General features: G+C 38.1%; 1 protein-coding gene across 8 annotated transcripts in view; it reads right to left on the bottom strand.

Annotated features, from left to right (window-relative positions):
• Positions 1-13,924, bottom strand: part of phactr4a (phosphatase and actin regulator 4a) — a 104,116-nt gene that overhangs the window by 34,985 nt on the left and 55,207 nt on the right. For all 8 annotated transcript variants that reach the window (XM_022682954.2, XM_022682953.2, XM_022682955.2 and 5 more), the window contains 3 exons: positions 4,653-4,829; positions 3,775-3,855; positions 2,286-3,149 (listed from right to left, as the gene is read on the bottom strand). In XM_022682954.2, the coding sequence (XP_022538675.2) occupies positions 2,286-3,149; positions 3,775-3,855; positions 4,653-4,829 (1,122 nt within the window). The remainder of the gene's footprint in view (positions 1-2,285; positions 3,150-3,774; positions 3,856-4,652; positions 4,830-13,924) is intronic.

Genomic DNA, 13,924 nt, shown 5'->3' with positions numbered 1-13,924 from the left:
TTCATCAGTCAGGCTTAATCTAGGGTTAGGAACTAAGGTTAGGCCTAGTTTATGTTTACATTGAGTTTTACAAGCAGGATTAGTATACAGCTTGTTACTAAGGTAAGAGTTAGTTTAGAGATTAGTTTAACATATTAGTTTTAGTATCAGTTTAGGGTTATGAGCAAGAGTTAAGGCCCTTTCACACTGCATCCAATTTTTAATTCAAGTTTTAAAACAAATCTGTATATTAATGATGACTTCTGGACTGAATCCAAAACTGACGGACTGTGGCGCTGCATGCATTTTAAAAACAGAACCCGAATCAGATGCGCTAAAATCAGACTGACCAATCAGATATGAGCTCTTTTGAGCCAAGTGCTACTTAGTCATGGCTGCGTAACAAACAAATGAGCCTGAATGTGCAGCAGCAACATTAGCGAGAAGCTTATACTCTGATTAACACACTGACTATAAAATGGCAGGAATTAAATAAACACATTCAAGGGCAAAGCTGGATGGTTGGGAAATGACGCACATACATCTCAAAAAATATATATATCACTGGAAAGTTACTTTATTTCAGTAATTCATTCATTCAGAAAATTAGAATATTATATAAGACCAGTTGGTACTTTTGGCAGTGTGGGCAACACTGCGCCAAATCCTGCTGGAAAATGAAATCCTCATCTTCATAAAAGATGTCATATGTATGAAGTGCTGTAAGATTTTCCGAAAAACACTGCACTGACTTTGGACTACAAGCTACATGCATTTTTAAAACTGAACCCGTTTGATTTTCAGATGCAGTAAAATCAGGCTGACCAATCAAATATGAGCTCTTTTGAGCAGAGTGCTGTTTAGTCATGGCTTCGTACCAAATAAATGAACCTCAATCTGCACCAGTTATGTTAGCGAGAAGCTAACAACTGCAGATATTAAATATATTCCAGAGCAGAGCTAAATGGCTGGGGAATGACGTATATATACCTCTTCATCTAGTCAAGTTTATCTAGATTCATCCTAGTCTGTTCATGTTCAGCCAAGATCCAGAAACTATTTTCTCTTACGAAAACATTTGTAGCTTTAGACATTTTAACTTTAGCTTTAGACTTTAAACATTTAGTTTTTTAATAGTTTAAAAAGGTGTGAAAAAGGCCTTTAAGGTTAGCATGGACTCAAGGCTGGTTTAGGATTAGTAAAGGATTAGTTTAGGAATATATTTACATTACATTACATTACATTACATTTGGCAGACGCTTTTGTCCAAAGCGACTTACAATATTGAAGTGCAAATAATAGAAGAGGTTAAGTACAAAAATAATAGAAGTTAAAAATAAAGCATCTATAGATAGGGCCTTAAGGAGGTCAGAGGGAAATAATGGGATAGAGGAGTAGAGAAGAGGAAGAAGGAGATGAGGTTAGAATTAGTTAGTTTGTTAGAGGTGTTAGGAGATTAAGTGCTCTTTAAAGAGCTCTGTCTTCAGGAGTTTCTTAAATATAGATAGCGAGAGATTCTCCTGATCTGGTAGTAGAAGGTAGTTTGTTCCACCATTGGGGAACTCTGTATGAGAACAGTCTGGATTGCTTTGTGTGAGTGTTTGGCAAAGCGAGGCGACGTTCATTGGAGGAGCGCAGCGGCCGGGAGGTAGCGTAAGCCTTCAGGAGCGAGTGCAGGTAGGAAGGAGCCTGTACTGTCATCACCTTGTAGGCGATGACAGACAGTACAGTACAGGCGATGACAGTACATTTAACCATTTAGATTAGAGTTACCGTTAGGATCAGTTAGGACTGTGACACTGTGTGCTCCAAAACTGTGTGCGTTTGATTTTCTGTGGAGTCAGATGCGCTAAAATCAGGCTGACCAATCAGAAATGAGCTCATTTGAGCAGAGCTAAATGGCTGGGGGATGAGGAGCATATATCCCTTCATCTAGTCGTTTTGTAAAGTTTATCTTGGAGCAACCTAGTCTGTTTATGTTCAGAAACGTTCCAGAAACTCTTTTCTTTTACGAAAAATTTTGTTGATAAAAATTGTATCAGATTTTTTTACATCCTAAAAAGATGAGAAAAGGGCCTTTAGGGTTAGTATAGAGTCAGTACAGGGCTAGTTTAGTATTTAGGAAAGGATTCGTTTAGGATTAGATTGATCTATTTAGGTTAGAACTACCCAATAGCTGATATTATAAGCAGTACACAACCAATGCAGCATATAGTTTGCTGACCATACCTTTAAAAGTCTTCCACTACAGAACAAAAACCAGGAAATCATTGGTTTAAAAACGAGTGTGTATTTTAGTGCTTTACCTGTTCGTGCCCTTGGGTCTTCCTCAGAAGGTGAGCATCGCGGCAGTGTGCTCCTGCGGTCTACCTCTGAGTGAGGCCTGACTATCCTCCCATCTGAAACCTGCTTCACCGGCTCCGGCCTTCTGGCTTCTCTCCGCTCTCTCTCTTCTTTAATTTCCCTCTCCTCTCTCTTCAGTCGCTCCTCTCTGTCTCTCCTTTCTCGCTCGTCCCACCTATCCTTCTCCTCTCGTCTTTCTCGCTCCTCTCTCTTCTCTTTCTCCTCTCGTCTTTCCCTGTCTTCCCTCCATTCGCTCTCCGGCCTCCTGTCTCGATCGTCTCGCCGCGGTGGTGGTGGATCATCTCTTCTGTCTTTTCGATCCCTGTCCTCTTTCCGGTCTCTGTCGTCTCTCCGTTCATCCCGATCCCCTCGTCCGTCTCGCCTCTCCCACTCCTCTTTGTCTCTCCTTTCCTTGTCCTCACGTTCCATTCTTTCATCCCTCCTGTCTCTCTTGTCTCTCTCGTCTCTCCGATCCCCTCTTACATCCCTCGTTCCTCGTTCACGGTACCTGCCGTCGTCCTGTCCCTGTCTCTCTCTCAGTAAAGAGGACGTTCGTTTCACGTTATCTGACTCGAGCCGGCTGCGGCGGTCTGAGTCCGAGGGCATGCGAGTGCGCGCGTCCACGTCCAGAGGTTGGCGGTTACGCGTCACGTCAGATGGCGCCCGGCTCCTGCGATCAGCCTCTGGTGCCAGGGCGCTCTTTCTGTCATCAGGCTGCGGCCGCCGCGTGGGGCCCCTGACCTCTGATCCTGTGTCTGGCCCCCGGTCCCCTGATATAGGTGCTGTGTGGCCATTTTTCACTGATGGAGCTTTTATGTCATTACTCTCTATAATACAAAAGAACGAAAATGTTATAATAGCATATAAAACCTAAAGCATCTCTGATTCCTGAGAACATATATACACAACTCTGGAAAAAAATAAGAGACCACTTAAAAATGATGAGTTTCTTTGATTTTACCAAATTGAAAATCTCTAAAATATAATGGAATATCACAAACCATCAAACCAAGCTGAACTGCTTGAATTTTTTGCATCAGAAGTGGAATAAAGTTATCCAAAAGCAGTGTGTAAGACTGGTGGAGGAGACCATGCCAAGATGTCTGAAAACTGTGATTTAAAAACACTCGTATCCCACAAAATACTGATTCCCGAACTCTTAAAACTTTATGAATATGAATTTGTTTTCTCTGCATTATTTGAATTCTGAAAGCACCTGAATCTTTTTTTGTTATTTCAGCCATTTTGCGTTTTCTGCAAATAAATGCTCTAAAAGACAATATTCTTATTTGAAATTTGGAATAAATGTTTTCTGTAGTTTATAGAATAAAACAACAATGTTGATTTTACTCAAACATATACCTATAAATAGCAAAATCAGAGAAACTGATTCAGAAACCGAAGTTGTCTCTTCATTTTTTTTTCCAGATCTGTATATATGAAAGGGCATACCATTCTCTGAGATTTCCTTGAGCACTCCTTTCTCTATCAGTTCTTCTCTGGGTCTCCTCATCGAGATCTTCCTCTCCAGCACTGAAAATAGTTAAAGAAGTGGATAAGTTAGAAAAACAGGATTTTTATAAATATACAACGCAAAGCTCATGACACTGATAATCAATGCTCTAAAATTCCATCATTTTGTGGTTGGTAGAACTGGGGCTTTCCCTCCATTGGCCACTACCAACTGTAATACCCTCCACATCTTTGAAAAGGATTTTATAGATCTTTTTTGTACTTGAATGAAACACACACTGTGTCTAATGTCATAAAAATATAACAACATGTCTGCTTCTCTCTATTTAAAAAATGATTGATGAATTTTATACAATCATTAATATAAACCTTATATAATTAAAAAGGATAAATGCTCAGCTAATTCTAGTCTAATCACAGTAACAACGCTTTTCAGGTTGAAAAAGAATACCATCCCATAGCAATTCCTAAAGTTTAGATTCTCTGCCCAAGCCCAACCAGAACTATTTTCTCTGTGGTGGTCCTGTGGGGTCCTGACCATTGAAGAACAGGGTGAAACGAGGATAATAATATATGCAGAGAAACAGATACAGGACTACAGTTTGTAATTAAAAAACTACAATATGCTCCTATATGATAAGTAGAGCTAAAAATGTAATGGATAACAAGTGTCGAATCAAGTGTAATGTCATGCTTGATCATTAAAAAAAAATGTTTTGTCAAATTTCTAGATGATGGTTCATTAAGTCCTAATGATCCCAAATTGGCTACTAAATTATTTCATTAAATTCAGCGAAAGTTGATTCAGATGCAAACTCATTATGTTTTTTTTTTAAGCAATAATGAGAGATCGGTACCTTCTGATGTCTGCTTAAACTTCTCGCTGGTGGGTTTCTTCTTCCTCCATTTCCAGGGCTTGAAGATCTTGCCAAAATTGGACAGCTTGTTCTTACGTTTGGATGGAGGCGTGTCCCCACTCGAATTGGCCCCGTCACTCCCTGTAGTGCCGTGATGCTGGTTATCGACTTCATCTTCTACAGAAAAAGAGAGAGAGATAGAGGGAGAGAAGCATGTTTTAAAAGAGTAATTGCAGACACTACTGAAATGCACTGGAAAATAAAGGGTGAAGGCATTTTTATTTCACCACTTTTCATAGAAATTATTTTTTAAAAATTACAGCATTACAATTACAGTGTTACATTTTTTATGAGACACTTTATATTGTACCTAAATCAGCTCTCCAGGTTTATGATGATTATTTGGATTGTTTAACATGATCTATGACTTCCACGGCTATAAGACTATGAAACACATGCGACTACCAAGAATGCAATCCCATCTTGCAAAGTGCATTACAATAAAAAAAATAAATAAAAAAAAAAGCTGCTCAGTGTTTTGAGTTAAAGCAGCTTCACACTGCACAGATATACGCGCTGAAACACAGAATCTTCTCTCTATATTTACTTTCTCAATCCCGAACCAGACAACTCAGGCAAATCAGAGTAGCCAGTGTGTTTGTGTGGTTTATTGTTGCACGTTTTGGTGCATTTAGGTTTATGCCTGTGTGAAACCAAACCAAACCCCTGGTTGGAGTAGTGCTGGGCGATATGGGAAAAATCATATATCACGATATGGAATTTTATAACCAGATATATATCATGATATACCATATTTAATTATGTTTTCAGTTATTCTTCAAAAAAATATGACAAAATAATATCATTGCTTACTTTTTTCCAACTTTAATTCAAAATGACATTAAACCAAACTTTCACAAATGAGAATTACTACCTTTTAGCGCAGCAAAATATATGTATCAAATGAAAACAGATAGAGGTAGATGCAGAAGCTAATTTTTTCAAAAGAACAATGCGTCTCCCAATGGAGATTCAGCTCTCGAGAGTTTAATAACGTAAAGCATGTTGCAAACCGGCGTGTCTGCACAATAACGTAAAGCGTCATGTCGCAAAACCACAATATGAAGCTTTTTTTTTTGTTGTTGAGAAGATTACTTTATTATCACTTATATAAACCGGGTTTATGCAAAGTGACTATGCAATACATTTCATCGTAGCCTAGTTTATATATTTGCATGAATAATTAATGAAATTACTGTAAAAACGATATTTATCGTTATATCGCACAGCACTATCGCACTACGTGGGAGATCAAACCAGACATCAATCAGCTGATCCGGACCAGAGAAATCAGCAAATAAATGTCTAACTCAGAAATCCTTACAACCAAGCTGAGATGTTTACAATCAAGGTAAAAAAAAGTTTCCTCTATCCAATTTATCATGCATTCTTTAATTCAGCGCCTTACACTGGCTTTATTCAAACATATAAGAAGTATATACTAGCATTTTAATTGACACCACAAAAAAAAATGCATTTTATATTTCTTACATTCATTCTTTTATTTGAATATAAATATCCACTAAAAAAACTTGTGTCTTAAGAAGAAAAGGTGCATTTAAATCACAGCTAATGACAATATTGTTGTGATTAACCTAGTTTTATTTTATTTTTTATCAATTGACACCACTAATTATAATGTGGCATTCACAGAAAGTGTCGCATTCATTTTGAATGAATTAGAGTCCGGTGGAAACAGGTCATTTAAAAGTATCCAATTAAAATTTTACCTCAGAAATTACATTTGTAGCTAAGCTGTGCTATATCCTTATATTTTATGGCATAAATACAAAGGTGGGCATGTGGCAGAATTGCAGAATCTGCCATATTCTTGAGCTTAAGCTAGTGCTGCATTCCTCTCAAAGGCTAAAAATATCATCTATAAGTGCAAGAAACATTTTCACACCAGCATAAGAACTACAGCATCACATTTAAATCACCACCACCCTAATTATAACAAACTTAACAACAGAGGGGAAATATCTGTGGTTTATTCTGTCTACTAATATAAATTTGCTATTCTACAACAAAACATGTAATTAAAAAACAATAATTTCTGTAAATTACTATTTTTTTATTCCAAAGAGAACAACACCCATATACAGTAATTGAGTGAGTGTTTAAGCAACACAGCCATATTTAAAGAGTCAAATGTGGTAATGATGAACAGCAAGAGGAACTGACCAACAGGAAAACTGAAACTAGCCTCATGTTACTGTAGACACACCACAGGGTCGTTTTGAGTGACACTCCTGTGTTGCACGAATGTGGGAGAAATCCAGGACAATTTTAGGTGATGAGTCAAACAGCTTTTGCACAACTCTCAGCTGCCAAGCCCTGCAATCATTAGCAGAGCGTACAACATCTCATGCTCATTCTTGTGGTTTGAACCGGTTACAGATCTGTGAACAGCACTAACGTGGGAAAAGCAAGTAAACAGGCCAGTTTCACAATCGTACACAAAATCAAGTTCAAATTGAATATTTTGTGTTGTGCTGGTATGAGTGGATCTGATACAGCAGTGCTGCTGGGGTTTTTAAACACTATGTTTAATCATTCACTGCCCATTCTGTGACACTCCTACCTATAGCTACTCCACCTTGTAGATAAAGTAAAAGTCAGAGACAGAAGCAGATTTAAAAACATCTAGCAGATTTAATGTCTTTAAAACAGCGATATATAACAGAAGGATATTTTATAATCTTAAAACCTAGTTCTTTGACAGTTTTAAGAAACCCTAAAGATGGATAATACTGCCTAAAAAAAATTTCTTAATTTTTTTTTTCAAAACAATTGTGATATTGACAAAACCTTAAAATCAATCTTAAAGTTACAGATTTTTTAAATTTATTATGACTGTTTTAATATCGACTACATTTTTACTTTTAAACATGATGTCCGTAAATTGTGGGATTTAGGGCCCTCTTCTGGTGAGAATGGCTAATTGCACCGAGCATGCGAAAGAATCATTTTAAACTGGGCAGGTATGATGCTGTCTCACTTTAAGAGCGAATGAATTCGATTCCAGATTATGTTCAATCAGACAGAGAGAGAGTGCGCTCAGTCAGAAACTTCACTTTAATTACACACTTTTTTGTTTTTACTATGGGTAAATGAGCTACTGAGTTCTGAGTTTCCCCTTCTGAAGTCTCCAATGCTCCACCAGCTGCTCGCGTTCAGTTAAACTGAGCCGGATCCTCTTTTAGAGGTTGTACATGTGACATAAGTACGTGAAGACGCGTTAAGTGGCCAGAAGAACTCCAGTGAAAAGTGACCAGACAACCCAGTTTTAAGAAAGAATATATTAGATTAGCAGGGATGGTCGTTTCAGCAGACTGATACTATTAAACACAATATTTTATCCCTTCTCCACTCAGAAAGGCTTCTGCTTTCAGTTTAGAAACAAAATAATACAGACTGCCACTTTAACAATTTATTCAAAAGCACAAATTAATTTAGATTCACTAGCTATTTTTGATGACTGTACTAGCTACACAAACATGGAGATTTTATTCAGTCAGTAACAGTTAGTAAGTTTCTCTATAATGAACAATAAACCATCAAATCCACTTTGAATGATTCTTTATATGTGCACAATTGAAATGAACAGTATCAAAGGATGACTCATAGTATCTATTCCTTGTAGTCAGCTGCTTCTAAATAAAAACTGAGCACAGATTAGAACTATAATTGTATCTCTGTGGTCACACTCTGGCATGTGTGTCATAATTTGAATTACTTTCATCAAAGCTCAACTCCATTAGAAAGCCCTGCCCTGGAAAACAGTAGGGCTGGGTTAGGTTTCAATAATAATAATACCAGTACTGGCATCTTTACTTTAGGACAGTGACAAATAATACTAATAATAATCCTAGTTTGCATATGCTTTTTTAACCCATTGAAGCCAGTGAAGATTATAACTCAGCTAATAACTCTAAAGCAGAAATTATTGAGAATTGATATTTGATAACTGTTTGATTCAGTATATCTTGTGGGGGCAGTTTCCCCAGACAGGGAGTCTAGTCCTATACTACATTTTGGCTATGTTTACATTACCAGGCTTGAAGTGAGTCAAATATGATTTTTTGCTCAATGTGGCTCAGATCAGATTTTTTTCGTGGCTGTGTGAACGATCCAAATTCGATTTTTTCAAATCAGTTATGAGTCACTTTCATATGTGACCCTAAATCGGACACGCATTCGATTTATGGACATGCGACATGAATGTGAACGGTCAAATCGGAATTCAAGTGTCTTTTTGCTTTTACGCTTTCGCTACATGCTTCTCTCTCGTACCCACACTTGTCTTGGTGCAGCTGTGCAGCTATAGCTGTAAAAACAGCAAAAGCAAGCTGCCTGTCCTTTTTTTTACCTCCTTGACCTGAGCATGTACTTCAGACCAGCTGTTTTCTCTCCACTCAAGCAAAAAATGCTTCACATATGAGCTGTTAACACATCCATTTCCCTTTATAAAGGTACGAGTCGTCTCTCAAATATGACATTTTTTTGTTGTTGGTGAAGGACATGTTTATACATGTATCAATGTGGGCACGTGAGACGGTTCAGGGACAGATTTGTTCACATTACACACAGATACAGCTCACTTACATTTATGAATATGAACCGTCAAGATATCCAAATCCAATTGGAGCAAATAATCGGATCTGAGCAATGTGGCTTGTAACGTGAACGTAGCCTTTCTGTTCAATGGAAAATCTCCATTCAAAACAATGTGTAGTCCATGTCCCACAGGGTTCTATTCTGGGGCATATGGACCTAATGGTAACTATGACAATACTGTAGTTATCAAAAAGTGAGTTACAAACTAAGGGTGTACTCGCACCAGGCAATCCATGCAAAGCAAATATCGATTGACCAGTGTGATCACTTCGAATTGTGCCCAAACACGGAACAAAATGACATTAGCGATGTGACGTTACCGTAAACAAACATGGCAGTGGAGTGCCAAATTCAGCACCTCGTCAGGAAAATCAACCCCTCTCGGGAGTGCACACTATGTCGCTTTATACATTATGTAACCATGATACCATGAGATAGTGAAAGCAGATTATTTCCGCTTTTATCAACAAGACACGCTCCGGAGAGAGGGTGCTTTACATGGTGGGGGTGTCGAATTCGGCACAACACTTGCAAGCCGCCTGAGAAGTGAGAAATGACGTAAGCGTGCTCGGGCACAGATTGTTTAAGCGCAGTGTGAGTGCAGGCCAGCGGGGGAGTGGGGAGGGGGCAGAACTGCGCTCCAGAACGATCCGATCGAAGTCTAAGAGGTTGAGTTACGCAAATCAAACATTGCACCACTATTAACAAAACCAATAACAATATTTAGATGTCAATATTTAACACATACTTATTAGTCCCACTGATCGTGATGAATCTAAACAGAATAGTGTATGGATCTGAAAAGTGATACTGAATCGAACAAGAGGATGCTGGTAGTTTGTGAGGAAAATGCTCTTTTCTCTGTGAAATTTGCAGAGAATCGGATCCAGACATTGTCCAGAATGCCATTCTACTCAACTCTGCAATTCAACTTGACAATTTTAAACTTATTTAGCAGGTAGAACTGGAAGAGGGAAGGCACAGAAATGCCTAACTCTCTGAAAATCAGGATTTTCTGCACTTGCGTATCTGAAAATCTAAAATACAGCCCACCTCACTATAGAAGATGACTCACAAATGTTTTTAAACCTTATTAAAAGGTCAAAATATAAAATGAAGGGGTCACACAGTGTAAATAATAAGAAATCTTGTTGTAGAAGATGCTGGGAGCTGCTCTGAGACAGGAAGGGGACTGGTGATATTGGACAGCTATTTGCTTGAGTGAGCAGTAGAATACAGTAAGCAAGCTGTGCTGTTCACTTCATAGAGGGCATCTGTTCCACATAAACAATGAGAGAGAGAGGGAGAGAGAGAGAGAAGGAAGCCAAACTGGTCCTGAGACACAAGACGAGGCAAGTCTCGCACAACTGCTCCAGTGAGATGAGTGTGTTGATATGCTTTTGGCACCAAACGCCCAGAAGCACTGCAGGCAAATGATGGGCAGAGCCAGTGAATCTACTTTACCTAAAGCTAGGAGGGAGTCAGGAACAGCTCACAGTCACAGTCACACCAATATAAACTACAATATACTGATTAAAATTAAGTAAAGGATAAAGAAAAAAAAAACACTACTGCTAAATAGGTTTTGACAAGTTGATATTTTTCACTGATAGTAATGGAAATCGTAAAACTTTCCTAGTATCGTCTTGATTACATACACAAACATTATATATTTCCATGTACAGTTATTCTACATATAGTTCACGCATTTTAAATGACATAAAAAATCTTGTTATATTTATTTATTTACTTTTTACTTATTTAGATGTATGATCTGCTCTCCTCTTTTAACAATTCATTTTTTGATAAGTCTTGAAAACATACAATCTGGGATTTTGTTTAGGCAATATACTATGCATAATGACATGCCTCGATACAATTCTGTTTGGATGCATTTTCTTTTTCCTTTGTATGTAATTAATTGAAATCAGAGACTGTGACATCATACAACCATTCAGAGAGATAACAGCAATAAAAAATTGTGTTGTAAAATTAAGTATTTTGCTCTTTAGTTAATAATAATAGTTTTATCAACTTCACATGTATCCCTTTAATTGCATGTAATATTGTGTAATCATGATAAATTGCTTTTTTTTTCTCTCGCAAATTTTAGGAATGAAATCCAGATCAGTGAGGAGTTAAGAAAGTAAAGAAAGTAAGACAGCTGTTTAAATCTAAATTAAAATACAAAAACACTGTCTATTGTATAATGTTGCTGTGAACTACAGCCAAGCATCAAAACTAACTACACTGCTACCATGCTTTATAAGTTTATAAAAATGCAGGTGTAAACACACCCAAGACTCACTTAAGACAGATACCAACCTGATCATTTAAATCATTTCAGGTTGGGGCACCGAGTGGTCCAGCGGTCTAAAGCGCTGCCACTATGAGCGAGAGGTCGCAGGTTCGAAACCCCGCCCATGCAGCTTTGCCATCAAGCTGCCGGCACTTAGAGGGAGCAAAATTGGCGCCCTCTCCCCACATCACTCCTAGCGTGATTTCTGCAGCACAGGGCGTCTGTGAGCTGATGTATCGGAACCGAGTCGCAGCGCTTTCCTCCAAGCACGCTGGCTGCTCGGCAATGCTACTCCGCTGGCTACTGGCTACTCGAAAAGAAGCTGTGCCTGACTTCACATGTATCGGAGGAGGCATGTGTTGGTCTTTGCCCTCCTGGTGTGTTGGGGCATTGCTAGTGATGGGGGGAGTCCTACTGAGTGGGTTGGCTTTGTAAATTTGGGAGAAAATGGGAAAATTTTTTATTTAATTTTTTTTAATCACTTCAGGAGGTGCGACGCCTGATTTGCGCTGCATGTTTTAGCACACTCATCTCTTCAAGATACTTTACACCACTGATAATTGCTGCTCACCTAGCAAAGTGACATAATCCAGTCAGATTACAGTCTGGGTATTTAGAGATGCATTTGACTACCAAGCATAAATGCTTGTGGATAAAAGAAAAAAAAAACTAAACTGCTGGTCAGACAGTGAGGAGTCCTCACATATGGACATGTGAACATGGAAGCTTATGTGCATGTTTACGAGATTCTGTACAGTACTGCTAAACATAATATTGCAATACTTTTATTTTGGGTGCAGAGTGGTCCAGCAGTCTAAGCGCTGCCACTAAGATTGGGAGTTTGAATCCCAGTCATGCCGCCTGTCATCAGCTGCCGGAGCCCTGAGAGAGCACAATGGCCTTGCTCTCTCTGGGTGGGTAGATGGTGCTCTTTCCCCTTATCACTCCAAAGGGTGATGTCAACCAGCCAAAGGCATCTGTGAGCTGATGTATCAGAACAGAGTCCCTGCGTTTTTTTGAGCACACTGTGATGCTAACTGGAAATGCTACATCAGCTGCAGTTTAAAAAGAGGCGGCGGCTAGTCTTCACCCTCCTTGAGTTGTGGCATCACTAGTGATGGTGGAAATACAGCTGAATAGCATCTGAATAGGTGAGACAATCAGCCTAGCTAAATTTTGGGAGGAAAAAAATGGTAGAAAATGAGAAATATTTATAAATATATATATATATAAATCAATTTTCCAGAGCAAGATTATGGTAATATCCAAACTAGGGCTAAACGATATTGGGGGAAAAAAAAATGACATTGTGATATTTTTCTGCTCTGCAATATATACAGCTCTGGAAAAAAATGAGACCACTTTTTTTTTTTTTGATTAGGTGGTTTGATTAAGTTTCTTTGATTTTACCAAGGTGAAAACCTCTGGAATATAATCAAGAGGAAAATGGAAGATCACAAGCCATCAAACCAAGCTCCACCAGGAGTGGCATAAAATTATTAAGTAAGACTAGTGGAGGAGAACATGATGCCAAGGTGCATAAAAAGATGCATGTGATTAAAAACCAGGGTTCTTCCACCAAATATTTATTTCTGAACTCTTAAAACTTTATGAACATAAACTTGTTTGCTTTGCATTATTTAAGGTCTGAAAGCTTTGCATTTTTTCAGTTATTTCAGCAATTTCTCAATTCCTCATTTTCTGCAAATAAAAATGATACAGAAATATATAACTATAAATAGCAAAATCAGAGAAACTCATTCAGAAAGTGGTCTCTTAATTTTTTACAGAGCTATATATTGCGCTACTAAACAAAAATGCAGGATTTGTTAAAATGACTTTGCTAGAAGTCAACGATCCAACATGCTATGACATTAAATAATGCACTCTGTCTCTAAAAATGTAAAAATAATGCCAAATAAACTGTAATTAGAATATATAAACTCTAGTAGCCTCTGGTAGTTTTTTTTACAAGGAAAATATGATTGTGATTTTTTTCTGCTTTTGCGTCAAGCAGCAAAGTAGACGTTAAAATGATATTGTGCATTCTTAATTCAGACCTAAAAAAGGATGCCTATTTAAAACATATCATATTATCTATTTATCAGCACACAATTTCTTTAATGCTGCGTTTGCAGAAAAGCTTAAGGGGTCGAGCCGCTGCTTGTTCACAGAACACCACAGCAGAGTCCACCTTCTGCACTGCTTCTGTACACTTTAACAGAACAGATTAGACTTCAAGTAAAAACAGCCCACAGCTGCTGGAGAGAACAGGGAGGTTAATAAATGTACT

Source organism: Astyanax mexicanus, chromosome 3 (assembly GCF_023375975.1).
Source record: "Astyanax mexicanus isolate ESR-SI-001 chromosome 3, AstMex3_surface, whole genome shotgun sequence".
Classification (NCBI taxonomy): Eukaryota; Metazoa; Chordata; class Actinopteri; order Characiformes; family Acestrorhamphidae; genus Astyanax; species Astyanax mexicanus.
Note: the sequence above shows the minus strand (reverse complement) of the source record. Positions and strands in the feature narration are given on the sequence as shown.